Source organism: Anoplolepis gracilipes, chromosome 12 (genome assembly GCF_047496725.1).
Source record: "Anoplolepis gracilipes chromosome 12, ASM4749672v1, whole genome shotgun sequence".
NCBI classification, from domain to species: domain Eukaryota; kingdom Metazoa; phylum Arthropoda; class Insecta; order Hymenoptera; family Formicidae; genus Anoplolepis; species Anoplolepis gracilipes.
This window is the reverse complement of record NC_132981.1, coordinates 4,705,459-4,723,129: the sequence shown is the minus strand read 5'-3', so window position 1 is coordinate 4,723,129 and position 17,671 is coordinate 4,705,459. Positions and strand designations below refer to the sequence as shown.

Sequence of the window (17,671 nt, the reverse complement as noted above, 5' to 3'; positions counted from 1 at the left end):
ATCGACTTAAAACATCTATAATCGAGAAAAACATCACAACATTATATGTGTGATCATATTTCTATTATAAATATATAAAATATATTTGCAGATAAGAGAGATACGCGTAATACTTTTTATAAATTCTGCAACTCGAACATATTGTACACATTCGTGCATGCAATTTTCTAATCGACGACATTGTAGTGCCCACGCATACTATTTCGAGTTCTATCATTATATAACGGAAAAGAAGATGAGTAAGATGCTCGTGGAAAGACAAGGCGTGTTTTTGAGTTCTCGATAGAGATACAAAGAGCTATAGATGCTCTCTCATGATGTTTTCTCTCGTGTGACCGAATTAAACGCACTTACTTGACTCACGTTGTAATATCGAATGGAAAATATCACAGGAGATCGATTCATTTACACATCGATTAACTTAATTAATTTGTTATTAATTGATTGAATATGAATATTTGAATGGAATATTTGGATATCCATTGTTTAATTTTAATTAAAGCTATACGCGACAAAATAATGTCAAATGTTCAAATTGTTTTATATGTTGATGCATAAACGTATAAATAGATGTATCACATTATCTGCGATAAGTTTTCTTCTCTAATAAATAAGAATTAATTTATTGATTAATAATGTAAAAACGGAAAATAATTAATTATATTATTATTATATTTATTATTTATTGATTGATTATTATTGATATTAAAATAATTATTATATATAATTATTCTGATTTCATGTTTTTTTTTATTTTTATGAGATAATAAATTAAAATATCAATCTCTGAAATATATGCTAATATGTCAAGATTAATTAAGTTGTATACAAATGCGTTTCGCGAAATACGAAATACTCTTATCTAATTTCATCTTAATTATGATGATAGTTATAAATGAGTATCGCACAGCATTGCTGCAACAATAAAAGCACGTTGGAAATACGCAGGACTATTTTAGTTGAGTGTAGTAAAGAAGAAAATACGTTTCTACGAATTATATTTTTAGTCTATAAATGGTGGTTGACCCGAATCGTTAACGAAATGAGGAAGATCCGCATAAAATGTGTATCAATATTTAATCCAAGAATTTTATTTGAATGTAAATTATTTATCTTCTTGAAAAAAATTTTATTCGTTTATAAGTTAAACATTCTTCGAACATATCGTATAATAATCGCTGAATTTTTTTCACTTTATATATACATCTATGAAAATTGTTTACAAGTTTTTTCAATATTTTAATTTAACTCTGTTAATCATCTCTCTTAATACTTGATCGCAGATAGATATCTACATATTTTATAAAACGATATTATATCATCTTCAAGAGGCCATTTTTTGTCAATGCAAATATCAATAGCTTATTCCTTTTTTAATTACTGAGCTTAATTCAAAATTATTACTGTTCCTGTTTTTATTTTGCTTAATCGATTCGTTTGAAATAAATCACTATTACATAATATATAAATATATAATCATTTTCTAAATTGTCATAATTTTCTTACAGTTTATTATCTTGGTTCGTTAATTTGTTCCATACATTTAGATTCAATTATTATTGCAATCATAATAATTCCATTACAACATACAATACGAAGTATGTACAGGGTATATACAATCTACAAATTACCATATAATTAATTAAATTTAAGTACAAAGTATCGCTCATCTTTAATTGTACTGTAATAGTATATTATACAGCTATTTTCATGCTTGCTATTTAATCAATTGTTATAATTCTCATGTTGACTTTTACTTTTTTTTTAATGAATAAAACAATTAAATTTTCGATATGTTTATTAAAATAATATTTGATTAACACGTGTTTTTCATTTTCGAAATTTTTTTTTTCGTTTTGAAAAATTTATTTTTTCGGTGACATTTGTACAATTGACGTATCCCCAGCTGATCGCCCGACTGAATTCTTGGTTACTGGGGTCACAAGGTCAGACCTACCTACACCACGAATTCGGTGGCGCAGCGCAAAGGTCAGCCGGGTTGCGGTGGATGCAGGCGTGGCGTCGCGACGCCAAAGCGACGAGTTCCGCGTTGCGCGCGACGCCGTCGCTCGATATCCGCTGCGGCAGAAAGCCGGTCATCCGGTTCCGCCGTCGCTGGTGGCGGCAAACATCGCGGGCGTCGCGATGCCGACAGAGGTGGTAGTGGTGGTGGTGGTGGTGGTGATGATGGTGGTGGGAGCAGCCTCCGTTTTATTTCTGTCCCGATCTCGTCGGGACCGGTCTCGCGGTCGTGTCGAGTACATTTTCCTTCGCAAAAGTCTCCCTCGAAGAACATCAACGACAACGACGAAGATCTACGATGGAGGATAGTTACACGGTACACAGGCGTCGCAAGGCGGCCGCCAGAAAGCGCGAGAAGACGCCCGATCCCTCGTCGAGAGGCGCCGCGTCGCGCATGGAGACTTCGGACGACGAAGACGAGGAAAGGCGCGCCAGAATGGAAAGGATGGCCGAAGAGGCTGAAAAGATGGACCAGCAGCAGAAGGAAAACAAATTGGTACAACAGCAACAAGAGGAGTCTACCAAAGAACCAGAGAACCAAGATAAGAAGAAGGATGTTCGCCAGGAGCAGCGTCCTGTCCGAAGAAAGGACAGAACTGACGCGAGGAAGTCTGCGAATATGGATGATATGATTGCCATACGCGCTGAAGTGGCTGCCAAGTCCACGACGGCTGCGAATAATTCTGGGAAGACTGACGCAGTGGTTGATGACAACATGCAGTTGGTAGAGCAGACCACTGAAACAATAAACAAGATTGATATCGATGAGAGTACCACGAAGAGAGAAGTCGTCAAACCCGAGATTGCTCAAGTAGTTAAGGAAAACCTAATTACCCAGGAGACGTCGGAGACACCTAAGGAAACGAATGGCGAGACTGTCAGACCTGTCGAAGTTCGCAAAGTCGAAAGACGATTTAAAAGAAAGTCGAAGGAACGCGTCGAGAGATACAATCGATCAACGGATTCTAGCGATGCGGATGAAAAGAGCGAGTCGAGTCAAAAGAGAACAAAGTCGCCGGAAGTAGCAAGGCCTAGGATAAAGAAGACAAGTGGAAAAAGTCGTGTCAACGATCCGGAAATCCAAAAGAGGGATGCCGAGAGACACAATCGAGAGAAGAGATCATCGAGTCGACAAAAGTTGGAGGATGAGTCTCGGACGACGGATAATACCGAGAAACCACGTTCGAAACCTTACAGTCAAACTGAGGACACGGATGAGGATTTGAAAAACGTCAAGAAGAGCGAGACCGTCTTACAGAAACCTGAAGAGCGAATGATTAAGAGATCTTCGATTGAAATGAGAAAGCAGATCATTCCGCTGAGCAATGAAAGTCTAATCGAGGACTTCGCGAGGGCTCAGAGAGAATACATGTTGAGGGAGCGCAGTATCCTGGATCCAGAGGTCCCAGATGTCTTTCAGGATGCGGTTGAAACTAGCTTTTTGAGAAAGCGAAAGTTCAGTCTGCCATACACCGAGAGTGAACACGAGGAGATCGTGCAAGACGTAAAGGAGTCTTCCGATGCAGCTAAGTCTTCCGAGAAGAAAAAATCATGGTTTTCCTCGATGTTCTTCTGGCGTAGGAAACAAGAGGATAATAAAGATATCGTGGAGGAGAAGATTGTGGACGAACCGGAACCGACTCCGAAAGTCGAAGAGATCAAAGCAGAGAAGCAGGAAGCTTTGGAAAAAATTACTCTATTGGACTTCTTTAGAGCACTTAAAGACATTGTCGGCGAATTCAAGGTCTTTGTCGCACAAAATCCACGAGAGACGACGATCATCAAACGGCTACGTAATCGCTGCATAGCCGGATTGCTGCTCGTAATGATCTACTGCGGCCTTGGTGGCTTCCTCTTCCGGTTCGTCGAGGGCGCCTTCGAGACGTTCTACAAATGCGGCGTCAAGCGCGTGAAGAGGGACTTTTTGGATAGTTTATGGAATTACAGTCACAACTTGAGAGAGGATGACTGGAAGAGCATGGCGCGTAAGAAGCTGATGGAGTTCGAAGAACAGCTTCACACCGCTCATGAAGCCGGGCTGCACAGTTACAGCGGCCAAAAGAGCTGGAGTTTCTTGAACGCGGTCGCGTACTGTCTCACCGTCATCACCACCATCGGTGAGAAAATATTTTAAGGGAGGGAAGGAAAGAGTTGAAATAATCTTCCTGAGCGCTGAGGAGATCGATTCTTTATAGGATCATTTTCTAATATATCTTTCACCATTTCTTAATTTTTTATTAAGCTTGAAAGTATTTAATAAGAAATGATGCAAGAAAAGAATGTGTCTTTATGCAAATTTAATCATAAATAAATTTTCTCGAATTAAAACACATTTTAATACTCTTTTGTTATATCTGTTTCTTTTTTAAATATTTTGTTGTAAAGTATTTATAATATTTTACAAAGTACAAAAATGTTGAAAATGTTGAAACTTTCAAGAACTAAATAATTTAATTATTAATTAATATGTAATTTACAATTAGTAAGAAACTATATGTTTCTGTTATTGTTTGATATAACTTTAATTATCCAAGAGTTTTTTAACGAAAGAAAGCAGCATACTTTAAATAGATATAAAAGTTTCTGATTTATTAAAATAAATTTCGCTATTAAATTGCTATTATAGTTAGTACTGAAAATAATTTACTAATTTAACAGCCGGCTTTTTCAACGTCAGTTAATTTTAATCTCGTTAGTAATGATATCTTCATCTCTTTCAGATAAGTTCTGAGAAAAGAGACGAATATATAATCACGTTAAAGTTAACTGACGTTGGCACAATTGGCTTTAATATTCCACAGGACGTTATGTTAGTGAAATATACTTTGTTGCGATAGTAAAGTCATGCAAAGTTAATATATGTACATAGATATATCTACCTTGGGAAAATTTGTGAATAAGTTTCGTGCTTTATTTGACGTAAAACATTTTATGCGTCTTGTATTGATTTTCTGAATGCAGTGCAACTCTGCTGTCTAGATTCCGATAGTAATCTATCAAAAGAAACATTGCGGATATAAAAACTAATTAAACAAATTCATTTGATTAATGTATGTCTATTTTGATTATTTTTGGTTAAAATCAATGAAGCGAAATATAATATTATAATTTTTATTTTTATTATAATATAATTTTATTATAATTGCATATTATAATGAATAAAATATTTTAATTAATTAATTAATTCAATACATTTTACTCAATGTTTTAAGTTCCGATTCGTTCGAATAGTACATGTGTACTGTCTAGATCACCAGGTGAACGTGATAAATTTGGATCGGAGGAAAAGGCTCGACGCGTCATTGACTCGTATTATGCAATGGTCAGTTTTTCCAATGAAATAGTAAACTCACAGTTGAGTATGTCTGAACGGCACGATCGTATCAATAAGATTGTTCAATTGTAGTCAGATTGGTTGTTTTTTCTTTGATCCAGCCAAAAGTCGTAGATTTGATGACTTTGCGAGCCAAAGTCATCAAATCTACGAGAAAACAACCGTCGACTTGCTACGTGCTGAATAATCTTAGATTAATCATGCGTAAAGGAGTTGCTTTTGATTCAACAAAAGACCAATGCAAACAAAATAAATTATGACCGTTGAGAGAGATATTGTTTTATATATTATGCGTTTTAAAATTAAATGTAACACTTCATTGCATTTTATAATCTTAAATAAATATAATTTAAACACGTATGATAATTAAATATTATGTAAAATATAAATTTTGTATATACAATATCAATTTTATATTGAATTTTTTTTCAGAATATTATAAGGAAATATAATGCATGAATATCAATATTAATGTATGATATTATACTGTAATATATTTATATTGCTGTGGTTTAAATAAGTTTTTTAATTTTAGGATACGGACATATTTCACCAAGTACGAATGCAGGAAGAGCCATCACTATCGTATACGCTATTTTCGGTATCCCGATGTTTTTAATTATCTTGGCCGACTTTGGTAAGTTATTTACGCGCGGTATAAAGTTCCTGTGGGCATTCGTGAGAAGATTATACTACACTGGTAGCTGTCGCAAGGTCCGTCGCACTGTGCCCGTTCAGGTGAGACGATATTCAAATGCCTAAAAAAATATTGTTAGGCAAAGGGGAAATTAATTTAATTATATTGGAATTTCTTTTACAATATTAAACTTGACAATTTTTGAAAATTTTTTAAATATTTCGAATTTGTAGTATCTTTTATTTATTTTTATTATACATTATTTTTTAATTGCTTGATTAATTAATCTAGAGTTATTATAATTTTATCTTGTCCACTATTCCTCGCAGGAAGTTATGAAAGGTGTGCAACTCGTTTACGATCTCGCAAAGTTTCGACGGCCGTCGCAAATAAATCCAGAAGAGATCGAGGAGATTCAAAGACAGCAGATGCAACAACAACAAACGGTCCTCAATCTGGACGCCAACGCGTCGGACACGCCTGGTACACCAGCATTATCGACGTTTGCTATCGACGATGAATTCAATTTACCGATTTCGGTCGCGATTATCATCCTCTTGGCCTACATCTTCATTGGAGCCACTTTGTACTACATGTGGGAGGAGTGGGACTTCTTCGAGAGTTTCTACTTCGTCTTCATCTCCATGAGCACTATCGGCTTCGGCGATTACGTGCCAAAGGTGATTATCTTGTGAATATCAGTCAAATCAAATATTCTCCATGACGTCAATATCTCTCTTTGTAAAATTTGTAGAAAAATTTATACTTATTGTTAGGTTCCTTCATAGCGATTTGTAGATGTTTATGATTAGTATAAATCAAGAGAGATAAATCATACGAAATGAAGGTATTAATAATAATTAACTAAAATTCCTTGAATAAGGTATATTACTTAATTAATATTTCATTCAAGTAGTACATGAATAATGATTTATCACTTGCTATGATATTAGTTTGCTTTGCATAAGGACAGCACGATCCTCGTTCAAGCTCGCGAATTTTATTTCATTTGCTCTTAGCGTCCTTTTGAATTTGTCGCTTCGAATTTATGATCCCATGATTTTTCATCTTATACAATAAACGATTACTCTAGTGTTTCTTTCTTTTTTTCTTTCACGGTGGCGTACAGATGGTAAGCTTCAACATCCAAAAACTTTCTTGAAGAAAAACTGTATATCATCGTACATTTATACATTATTTTTCACATGCTTATTTTCTTTCGCAAATCGTTTCGTATTAATGAACTTACAAATCCATTGTGATTCATCGAGATCCATAATTCGCAAAATTTAACACAGATTGATTGATTGATTTAGAACCCGATATACATGATGTGTTCGATAGTATACCTAGTGTTCGGCCTGGCGCTCACGTCTATGTGCATCAATGTCGTACAGGTGAGCAAAGAGTTTGCATATATTTTTTGTATTTATATTCTTATTTACAAAAAATATATAAAATATTTATACAGAATAATATTAAAATTATTTTTTATTAGTATTATTAACTGATTATATATACGTTCTAATTTTTTTCTGATCCTCATTTCTAAATAAAACAGTTCTTATGTTGACAAATTTTGATATTAGTTAATATCTGAGAGATATTGCAAAAAGAGTATATATTTTTAATTAGCGATAATAAGTTCAACAATTAAATTGTAACTAATATTCTTTACATTTAGTGTTTTATTCGCATATATTATTGTGTTGATTTATAACGATTAAAACAAACTATGTTGCAACTATGAATCAAGAAAATGGTGCTTATTAATCTAATTGAATTAATCCGATTGTATCGCTATCAGGTGATGCTGTCAGACTCATTCAAGCATGCGAGTCAAAAGATTGGTGCCACAATTGGTTTCGAAGTCGCCGAAGATGACAACTCGGTGAAACCAGCACCGCCGCCGCCGGTCGAGGTCGCAGACGTTCACATGAGCATGAAGGAGTCCGAAAGCAACGAGAAGATCGCGCCCAAGGCTAAGCAAGAGGACGTCGATCTGTAGATGCATTTCTTTCTCAGAGAAACTTCTACATGTCCAGACCGAGTGCTCGCTCATTTCTTAAAATATGCGTGCGTTTCTTCGGTCTAAAAGAATAATTGTTTGCTTATACAACGCACGGGATACATTGTAATTATTTCAGCACGCACGCAAAATCAAGCTTCGCGAAAAACAATCGTCGTCCTTCGAGGTGTGCCGTCTTTACATATGAGATATATGAAGTTTGACAACTGATCTTGGAATGTTTGATGTTTTTCAAGATTGAATTCGGATGTATGTTTTAGTCAAACCTAATTAATGTTAATGATAGTTTTACTTCTTTTCAATAAGCTAAACTCTAAACTGTGTTATGGGACTCAATATTTTGAAGTTTGACTCTGAAATCTTTAGATTTTTGCTATTGGCATAAGGACGGTTCCAAGCATTTTGACTGCATCAGCAGAAGAATTTTTAAAGCATTATACGCTATTACACATCCGTCTATCGCTGAGATTGTGTCGAATAAACGTGATCAAATGTATATATTTCTGAAACGCGCAAAAAATATTGATAACGATTTTAAACTGGAGATCTAATCGTATCGTTCCTATCACGCGATCAACGAGTTGCCTGAAGAGTTGAAATTCTAGATGATGAGCTTCGATAGAAATTTGCGTGTAAAACAAATGTGCGTAATCCAACGAAAGTATCGAAATGAAATTGTACAATACGCACAAATGTATTTAAATGATGTCTCGCCAGGCAAATCTCGTATATTAAATTTATGATAATCTTGTGAAAAAGAAGTTTTAATTACAAAAAATCATGCCAATGGTATAATGGAATATCATTTGTTATTAATATTTTGCAAGTTGAGTATGAATTTAAAAATAAGAAAATAATTCTGCCTTATAAAATTTAATTATAATTATGTCATTGTAAAAAAATAATTGTATAATTAGATGTGTATAAAATAAGATAAAAAATTTGTTACGTTTTTCTATTATTTATCATTATATATAATATTATTTCACAATACCATTGGCAGATAGAGCAATTCTCCAATCTACGGTAAATTAAATGTTTGTTATATTGTGCGATATCTCCAGTAGTAATAATTATTGATACGACAAATTGCGAGAAACTATTTTTCTTAAGGTACATACATAACATCGAACAAAGGAAATATCGCCATTTTGCAGCCGCGCTCTTGCCAAATATATTCGCGGGTCAGAATATATCTCGTGATTTCTTTTTCGTAGTCTAGTGTCTATTGACAATAAATGTAAGGAAATTTAAGTATTTTGTATATTATCTGTAGTTCATCAAAATGTAATTTCCTTGAGTTTACTTTTATATGCAAAATGTGAAATTTGAGAGGTGATCAATGGCCTAATTTCTTTTTCTGCAAATTATTCTACGATTCTCTCTCCCGTTGGGATTGAAAGAAAATTAGTCCTTGATAAATTTTTCTTTGTACAAGAAAAAGGCATTTAATTATTTAATCGAGAATTCAATTCAATATCTAGAAAAAATGTAGGAAAATTCTTTAATCCTCGAATTCTTTGAAATTTACATACAACAATTTTCTATCATTTTCTCTTATTCTTTTATATTTTTTCTATAAATGTTCTATTATATGACACGTCCTTGTAACAGTGAAGAGATTAAAGCTTGACGGGAGAGTTTCGATTTCCGCGATGAAGACAAAATACTCGTGCCTTTTCAAAAATAAAATTAAATTAGTTATTGAACTTTTATGATAGATACGGCAAGAATTCCTGCATGTGATAAGGTTTAATCCATAATTAATGGCTTTGTTTAGCAGGAATTTAATTTCTGAATTTTATGTTAAAAAATAGACGGTGTAATGAATATGTGGCTTTTTATGATCTTATTCGTTGAAAATTCATGTAAAAATTATAAGAATTAAGTGTGTATAATAAATTTACCACTGTAATAATAAGATATTTAAATACTGTAATTATTATTATTGAATTTATCTACAAATAAACGTTTATGACAGAATAATAAAACAGCATGTGTGTATAATATATGTAAATATATGTATATATTTTTTTATCATCTTTTTATTTTTAAATACGTTTGTACTTTTTAAAAATCGATGGATTATAAAATATAAGACAAAGAGATTTTTAATAATATAAAAATAATTTATATAGATTCTTTTTTAACAGATTTCTTTTTGTTATAGATTTTCTTTTAGAAATTTAAAGCAGTTACATATTTGGCTTTTCGTCAAGAATCGAATTTTCAAATGAGAAGTTAATCGATATATGTTCGAATATATTTTTAGTATTTCAACGCCTTTTGTTGGCAATCCTGCATCCATATGTAACTAGAACGTTGCTGTTTGCATTTTGCATTTCCAGTGAGGAAATAAGATGGCCAAAGGATGACAACATACAACTGTCAACTGATGCGAACGATTGACATTTCAAAGAGACTGGAGGGAAAATGTCTCACGTACAGTATGTAGATGAATTGGTCAAAGAGTACTTGCTTTTTAGAGGTTTTAGTCAGACTCTGAAAGCCTTTGATAATGATTTAAAGGCGGAAAAGGAAAAAGGCTTTAGGGTGAGAATCCTTATGTTTATCTATGTTTTTGTACACAAGACATGTTATCTTATAGATAGAGATATTGTTACATAAACTGTGTATGCTGTAATATTTGAAAGTTGGCAATATTTACAAGATGTTTTAAATATGTTTGATAAATATGTTTAATTAAACAGGTAGATAAAATAGTTGATCAATTAATGCAATATGTATACAATTATGATCTGGCATCGCTGAGGGAACTGTGGGGACACTTGGATACTAGAATGTTTTGCCGATTGGAAAGTCATTTTACACCTGCAATCAGAAAATTGGAGAACGCTGTGCTAAAAATGTACTTGGTAAATGCAGCTGTGAATGGCAAGCAAGATAGGATACAGGAATTTTTTACCAAAATGACACCAGAGCTACAGGGTCACTCGGAATGGAAGGAGTGGTTTGGTATATCTCTTATTCATTTAATGAATTTATAACGCAAGTTGAATTTATTGCAAGTTATAAAATTATAATTTGTACGCTTTGTAATATTACAGCACTTCCTTTTATCAAAAATCCCGAAGACAATCCAACTTACTCCGTTCATTTTAGTAAGCAATGGCACGATACTATGTTGGTATCCTTACATAATTTCCTAGCAACAATTTTTCAAGTAGGTAGAAAGATATTTTATTGCACTGTACACACATATATATCTAAAATTAATTTTCTTATTAAATGATAGTCAAATAATAAAGTTAAATGTTTTAAATGCAGATTATTTCAATTGAAATCGTTTTTAATTAATGCAAACATTTGATTAATTTATCATTTTCCTGTTAAAATACATGAAGTGTGTTTTAATTATATAGCATAAAATATGATATTAAGAAATTTAATATGCTGTTATCTTAGTGTATGCCACAACCAACATTACTCACGATAGATGAAGATACAAATAAATTAAAACGATTGCAAGAAGAGAATGAAATACTGAGGCAACGTTTGAGCGAATCTGTTAAGATAGAAAATATATCTGATGTGAATCCAGGTTCGGCACCCCAACATCTCCCTATCATGGACGATTTTTATATCATTGCTCAGTACGTATTTTTAACATTTGCTATAAAAACTGTTTCGTAAAAAGAATCTATAATTTTCAACTTGATCGTTGATATTTAATTAATAGAGAATCGCCGTTACTGGAAAATCCTAAAACACTAAGAAATCTCATAAGGAACATAGGTGGTGGATCCAGTCCAATTTTGAGTAGAAAGTCTGCGATAAACGTAAAAAAGATCGCGGAACCTGAAATGTGCTCGACGAAACGGACAAACACGAAAGGGCGGGTAAATTCGATCAGCAAGTCCGAGGCAGTCGCCAAGAGGAGTATCAGCTGTGATTCAAGATTAAGTAGTTCTAGGAAAAGAGACTCTTCTATGGATACTGCTATCGAGAGGAAAACTAAGGAAAAGATAGATTTCAGTTATATTCTTTTAAGTCAGGTAAAAAAAGAAAAAATCGCTAATCTCAAGAAATTTATGCTACTATGTATTTTACAATTGTATGTATAATTTACGTAATTACAGGAAGAGTATACAGAGCACAAGACCTCTATAATTCAATGTAAGAGTAATGCTAGTGGATCATATGTCGCGACAGGTGATGCCGATGGAATCATCAAAGTATGGACGCCGATACCCTCGCCAAAGTAATAACACGTTTATGTAATTTTCTTGTTTCAATGCAACACCGACATTCGATTCTTACTATCTTATTGCTTTTATTAGGACTGTTACTACGTTCACTTCTGCTACGGCGAATTCCAACAAGGCTATTACTTCGCTAGACTGGATATCAAAGAATGAACGTTACTTTTTACACGGCGACAATAACGGTTTGATCCAATTGCATGACACTCGAGATTGCAAGACGCTTTGGGATATTCAACACGAGAATTCTCGAATACTCACTTTAATCTGTAATCCGACGGAATCGACATTCATCTGCTCTGTGTTGTTCGACGGCAGTGAGAGTAAACTAATGCTATACGACATAAAAACGAGGAAGCTTGAAAGAACCTTGCCACTGGAGCAGAATGTCACCGCTTTATGTTCCACGTTCAATCATAATGGCCAATTACTTATCACGGGATTGTCCAACGGCAATATATTGATACACGATCTGAGGCGAAACGAGATAATAGACAATCTCAACTGCCATTCTAGCCCGATAATTGATATAGAATTAATTAATGACTTTACAAATATATGCGCGCAAAGCGAGGACGGTAAACTATGCCAAAGAAGCTTGAATCACTCGGGAAAGATTTTGTGGGAGACCAAAATAAAGATCGACAAGAATCCTGTTCATGGAAAGCTATTTACTTTCGATCAAAGCGGTAGTTATATGTTACTCTGCACGCAGACTGGAGGAAATATATATAAGGTATGCACAAGTTATTCTATAAGAATATAAACATGCTGGATTACAGTTGTAAAATAACTTATTCTGTCTCATTGTAACAGATGCCACCAGGTGCACAAGGAAAAATTTTAGAATTAGGCGGACATAAGGGTACCCTATGTTGCGACTGGTCGACTGCCAATCAATCTGGAACCTGCATAACTGGAGGCGCGGAAGGAAAAGCACGAGTATCAACGCTACTCTCACCATGATATAGGAACAAAATTAGTATCTGTATAAATTCGTAAGACAAATAGTTATTAATGATATTAATGAAAGATCTTGTAGATATATTATTTTATTCATATTAAGCTCATAAGAGGCAAGCAAGTAAACATTATATTAGATTTTAAAACATTATACTACGTATATTGCCAAAGCGTTGGTAATATGTATAAAAAGAAATTCGAATATTTTATGGAAAGTACAATGTATCCCGTCTTGAAATAGTTACAAGTAGTGTGTACTGTAATATAATAATCATCTTCTATCTTTGAAAAAAGCAATCAGGGATTATGAAATGTGTAATATGTACAGAAATCATAGGGAAAATCTCATATAAGTAATCTCCGAAATTATATCAGCTATATGACAATTTTACTCGGTTTTATAACATAAAAAAAAGAAGAAAAAAAGAAAAAAAAAGAAAAAGAAAATTAAAAGACAGAATGTCATATAAAATTATGATTAGAAAAATAAAAGGCATGTACAAAAAATGAAGAAAATGTCAATAAATACAAGTCAATTTTAGAATAGAAGGTATTATGCATTTCCCAGAGTTCTTGGCAATTTGTATAAGATTAATGGATCATAATATAGATTATAATATAAATTATTTTATTATATATTTTTTTTATTATTATTTCAAAGTAGTTATTTGAGCTTCTATCTTTCCTCACCTTTATATTTACAATGAAAGGAATTTTAAATGCGATCTTCTCATAGACCATCTGTTAAAGGGACCTGTCATACCTAGCTGTGGAGACCAATACCTCCTAAGTGCTTCATTTATCTCTGACGGAGTAAACGGTTTTGTTACGACATTCTATAAAGAAAAGAAAAGAATGAATAATAGATACCTTGTACTAAATTATGTTTTTTCAACAAATGCAATATCTACCTTGCCATGATAATATGGCTTGTATGTAAATGGATTAACATGATAGAGTCGCTGTCGATCTATGGCGTCGCCATGCATTTTATTTTGGTCTTGTCGGACTAAGAAAGCGAGATCAATAATTTGAGCAACCGTTTCATACGCGAGATAACTTAAAATTGTATGTGCTTGTTTCGACAAAATAATATCACCTGTAAATTACAAAGTATGAAAATTGAAATACCGTAATAAAAAATTTATAACAGTTTTAATATTAATTTAGAGATGATACCATCTAAACCAACCCAATCGGTGAATTTACTTAGGCGATTCTTGTTCACAAAGGACACACGACGTGCTTTGCAATATTTTATGTAACGCATTTCATCCATGGATCTAGTTGCGATATCCGCACGAATACATCTACGTCGTTTAATGTCATCCATAGTGACAGAATTTTGAAGAAGTTCACCTGTGTTATCAATCTGTTCTAGAAAAGTTTGAAATGGCTTTTTCTTGACATTGTCCAATTCTTCAGACTCCACACTATTTTGTGGTACATCGCTCATCATAACTTTTTGAACTGAACCTCCTAATTCTTTCATATCTGAAAATGAAAGTATATATTACTCTATGAAAAAGAACAATGATGTATGATTAGTATATAATTAGAAAATTTTATTATACGTATATTTAAACCCACAAACCAAGATATTTCAGAAGACGCTGAAGCTTGACTTTATCTTTACGCAATAAGAAAATAAAGTCCTCTCCGTTAATATTATTCTTTTTCGAACTTGCTCGTCTATCAGCAATTTCGCAGGCTCTTCTGGTAATTGCTCTCATTTGCTGCAGCACAACATCCTCTATGATTTTAGCAGATTCAAATAATGGTTCACTACTATCACCAAATCCATGCATCATTTGTCGAATATCTAAAAATATTTGAATATATTGAAAATATCTTAAATTTGATTTAATACCTAACCTTACAAGTTACTAAAAGCATTTACCCTGAGTGTAATTCCATGTTTCAGTATCTGCTGGTTTGGAAAATGACGCTTCTGCCATTCTCGTTTAATTATGTTACTTTTCAATCAAATGACACCGAATATAATATGGGATTCTCTTTCAAAAAAGTAAACACAAACTCATGTATCAATATGTTTACACCTAAACTAACCTAAGACTAAAAATAGATTGCTAGTGCTGCCACCTGCCACACACATGCTATTGAGCTATAAATAAAATATAAAATAATAATATAAGTGTAGAAGGATAGAATATATACATATGATTTTTATATAAATGTGTTAAATGAAAAATAAATAAATAAAAGGATTTGAAATTGAAATGGTTGAGAACTTTTATTACTTATATTATTCTAAATTATTAATCTATTATTTCCACCAACATCAACATGAAAGAGACAAGTTTTATGACAATGTTTACTTATATAAATTTTTTACATATAAATTATTTAATGATTTATGGCCAAAAATATATTTTGCAATAAGGAGAATAATGTATTACTTGTCTCTCATTGCTCAGCATTATGTTCTGCTACAACATGTTCTGGTACAACTTTAGCAACTTTACGGAATTCTTTGCATAAAGACTTTGGACATTGCATTTGTGTCCAGCTGATTGGTACCATGGCTACACCTGTGTAAAATAAATTATTATTAAAAAAAAGCAAGAAGAATAATATTGAATATAAATCTTTACCTTCTTCACTGTGTGCTATTACAACTCCTAATTCATTTTCCGCAGTACTCAATTGATAAGTATGTGCTTCTGTCATTGGCATCTGTCAAAAAGTATAGGAAAAAAAAAGTAATAACTGTAATTTTGATGCGTAAACTGTTTTCTGGACTTGAAATTTAAAGGATACAACTCTTGCAAGAATAATATCTCCAGGTCGATAGCATTTGTACATTTCTAGTTTATCTTTGTCAATTGCTCGAACATCTTCTTTTCTTAATATCCCTCTATAAGGTCTCGTCAATACTATGTCACCTACACACTTGATGCTACATTTACAAAATCTCTGATTAACTATAGTAACTACAGCTGTCACAATATCTCCTGGTGCAGGAACGATACTCTGCTCCGTTATGCCATGCACCTCAATTGTACGAGTCTGCAACAATATGCATTTAAAAATATATTTAGTCTGTCATTTCAAAAGAATACAAAGATAGCTTTACTTTTTCAACTTCAAAAACTAACTTTATCGTTTGTTATTAATTTCACAATGCCAGCAAGTTTCGAATAAATATAACCTTGCTGCTCGTATGTTCCAGGTCCAGCTATATTAAATTTATCCGATACACATAATCTTTGACCTGTAAAAAAATTGATTAAACAATTAGTTTAATGTGACTATAAAATTTAAATCATTCAAAACAGATAAGAATAATTACCCGGTACACAAATAGTAAGTTCCTCTCGTTCATTCATTTTTTTATTTAGTTTATAAATAATTTACATCGATAATAAAACATTTATTTACAGAAAACATTAATCTATTGTAAATAACTGTATCAATAATCTATTTGAAAAATATTAGAAATTATATAAAAATGATTTATATTGTGTAAAAAAAAACTAAATTGAATTTGAATAAAAACAGGATCTCACAACTTAAAGGTTATGTTACTCATATGTTCCTTCGGACGATATTAATGCTAGGATGCATTCAAAAATTCTACACGTGGGATAGAATAGTCATATTGAATTGACCAATCAGGACAAAGAAGAATCTTTGCTCCTTTTATTCTGATTGGTCAATTAAACGTTACTCTAGCGGATAAGATTTCCGAACGCACTCCTAAATTAAAGTTGACTCTGTCAAAATATCATGTCACGTGACTGCAAATAGCGCGGTGACGAGTGACGATGACGTTTCGATAATCGCAAGCCTTCGATAGATATTTTACCGCGTTCGCGACGCGACAGATCGTATCATTCTGCGTTTTTTCGCAATTGTTGCCGTCTAAAAAGTGAATCTCGCGCGCGAAGAATTATCGAAAGTGTTTCGCAAATAATTATCGGAAGTGTTTGAAACGTAAACAACGTGTACAACGGCTGTATCGACAAGCGGAGCTTTTGCGGAGTTGATCGATATTGTCTACGGATACTTCATCGTCATTTTGGCGCCAAAGTGCATCGTAAGTATCATAAATGTATGATTATTATATATTTTCTATTACGTATGTATATCTCATCGTAATTAACTGATGCATTAGTTGCGTTATCTAAAATATCTGAAATCTAGTCGTAGATAGTATATATAAATAGATAAATTGAGATCCATCTACCACTATTTTCTGATCTCGCGGTGTTGTGCGCATCGACGAGATAATATTTTTTAAGAAAAGACTAAGATTATAACGGAATATTAATTAGAGTACGATAAATATATTGAGATATTGGTTAAAAAATGAATTAAAGTATCATATTTGATATATCACGAAATTATATTACAGATCGTTAATTTCATATTCTTCATGCACTAACGTCATCTCGATAGATTTGATGGAAATCATTAGTCAATCGTAGATGGTAAGTTAT

At 32.9% G+C, this 17,671-nt stretch overlaps 3 protein-coding genes across 4 annotated transcripts; 2 read left to right on the top strand and 1 right to left on the bottom strand.

The window, feature by feature from the left end:
• Window positions 1–2,161: 2,161 nt before the first annotated feature.
• On the top strand, window positions 2,162–10,004 carry LOC140671670 (uncharacterized). Of its 2 annotated transcripts, XM_072903173.1 has the most exons (5): window positions 2,164–4,139; window positions 5,892–6,094; window positions 6,323–6,673; window positions 7,310–7,390; window positions 7,801–10,004. In XM_072903173.1, exons 1-5 carry the CDS (start codon window positions 2,321–2,323, stop codon window positions 7,999–8,001), a joined length of 2,655 nt encoding a protein of 884 aa, XP_072759274.1. In that variant the 5' UTR covers window positions 2,164–2,320; the 3' UTR covers window positions 8,002–10,004. The 2 variants fall into 2 exon arrangements, with proteins under 2 accessions (XP_072759275.1, XP_072759274.1); XM_072903174.1 differs by lacking the exon at window positions 7,801–10,004 and having other exon boundaries at window positions 2,162–4,139; window positions 7,123–7,320.
• A 357-nt stretch (window positions 10,005–10,361) lies between these two features.
• LOC140671748 (WD repeat-containing protein 91) lies at window positions 10,362–13,405 on the top strand. Its single transcript, XM_072903318.1, has 8 exons — window positions 10,362–10,575; window positions 10,734–10,998; window positions 11,091–11,206; window positions 11,449–11,636; window positions 11,723–12,038; window positions 12,123–12,244; window positions 12,324–12,981; window positions 13,062–13,405. Exons 1-8 carry the CDS (start codon window positions 10,456–10,458, stop codon window positions 13,209–13,211), a joined length of 1,935 nt encoding a protein of 644 aa, XP_072759419.1. The 5' UTR covers window positions 10,362–10,455; the 3' UTR covers window positions 13,212–13,405.
• Spt3 (Transcription initiation protein Spt3) lies at window positions 13,282–16,772 on the bottom strand. Its single transcript, XM_072903320.1, has 8 exons — window positions 16,522–16,772; window positions 16,328–16,443; window positions 15,990–16,238; window positions 15,824–15,905; window positions 14,803–15,030; window positions 14,388–14,702; window positions 14,120–14,307; window positions 13,282–14,044 (listed from the first exon to the last, which is right to left on the bottom strand). Exons 1-8 carry the CDS (start codon window positions 16,556–16,558, stop codon window positions 13,907–13,909), a joined length of 1,353 nt encoding a protein of 450 aa, XP_072759421.1. The 5' UTR covers window positions 16,559–16,772; the 3' UTR covers window positions 13,282–13,906.
• Window positions 16,773–17,671: the final 899 nt, after the last annotated feature.

What these genes read in the sequence shown, in the direction of transcription:
- LOC140671670 (XM_072903173.1), top strand. Translation starts at nt 2,321, where the DNA reads ATGGAGGATAGTTACACGGTACACAGGCGTCGCAAGGCGGCCGCCAGA. An exon ending in CACCGTCATCACCACCATCG is followed by an intron (nt 4,140 to 5,891) that starts GTGAGAAAATAT and finishes TTTTAATTTTAG; the next exon opens with GATACGGACATATTTCACCA. An exon ending in GTCGCACTGTGCCCGTTCAG is followed by an intron (nt 6,095 to 6,322) that starts GTGAGACGATAT and finishes TATTCCTCGCAG; the next exon opens with GAAGTTATGAAAGGTGTGCA.
- LOC140671748 (XM_072903318.1), top strand. Translation starts at nt 10,456, where the DNA reads ATGTCTCACGTACAGTATGTAGATGAATTGGTCAAAGAGTACTTGCTT. An exon ending in GATTTTTATATCATTGCTCA is followed by an intron (nt 11,637 to 11,722) that starts GTACGTATTTTT and finishes TTTAATTAATAG; the next exon opens with AGAATCGCCGTTACTGGAAA. An exon ending in GTTATATTCTTTTAAGTCAG is followed by an intron (nt 12,039 to 12,122) that starts GTAAAAAAAGAA and finishes ACGTAATTACAG; the next exon opens with GAAGAGTATACAGAGCACAA.
- Spt3 (XM_072903320.1), bottom strand. Translation starts at nt 16,558, where the DNA reads ATGAATGAACGAGAGGAACTTACTATTTGTGTACCGG. An exon ending in CGATTGGGTTGGTTTAGATG is followed by an intron (nt 14,308 to 14,387) that starts GTATCATCTCTA and finishes TGTAATTTACAG; the next exon opens with GTGATATTATTTTGTCGAAA. An exon ending in AGCCATATTATCATGGCAAG is followed by an intron (nt 14,045 to 14,119) that starts GTAGATATTGCA and finishes TTTTCTTTATAG; the next exon opens with AATGTCGTAACAAAACCGTT.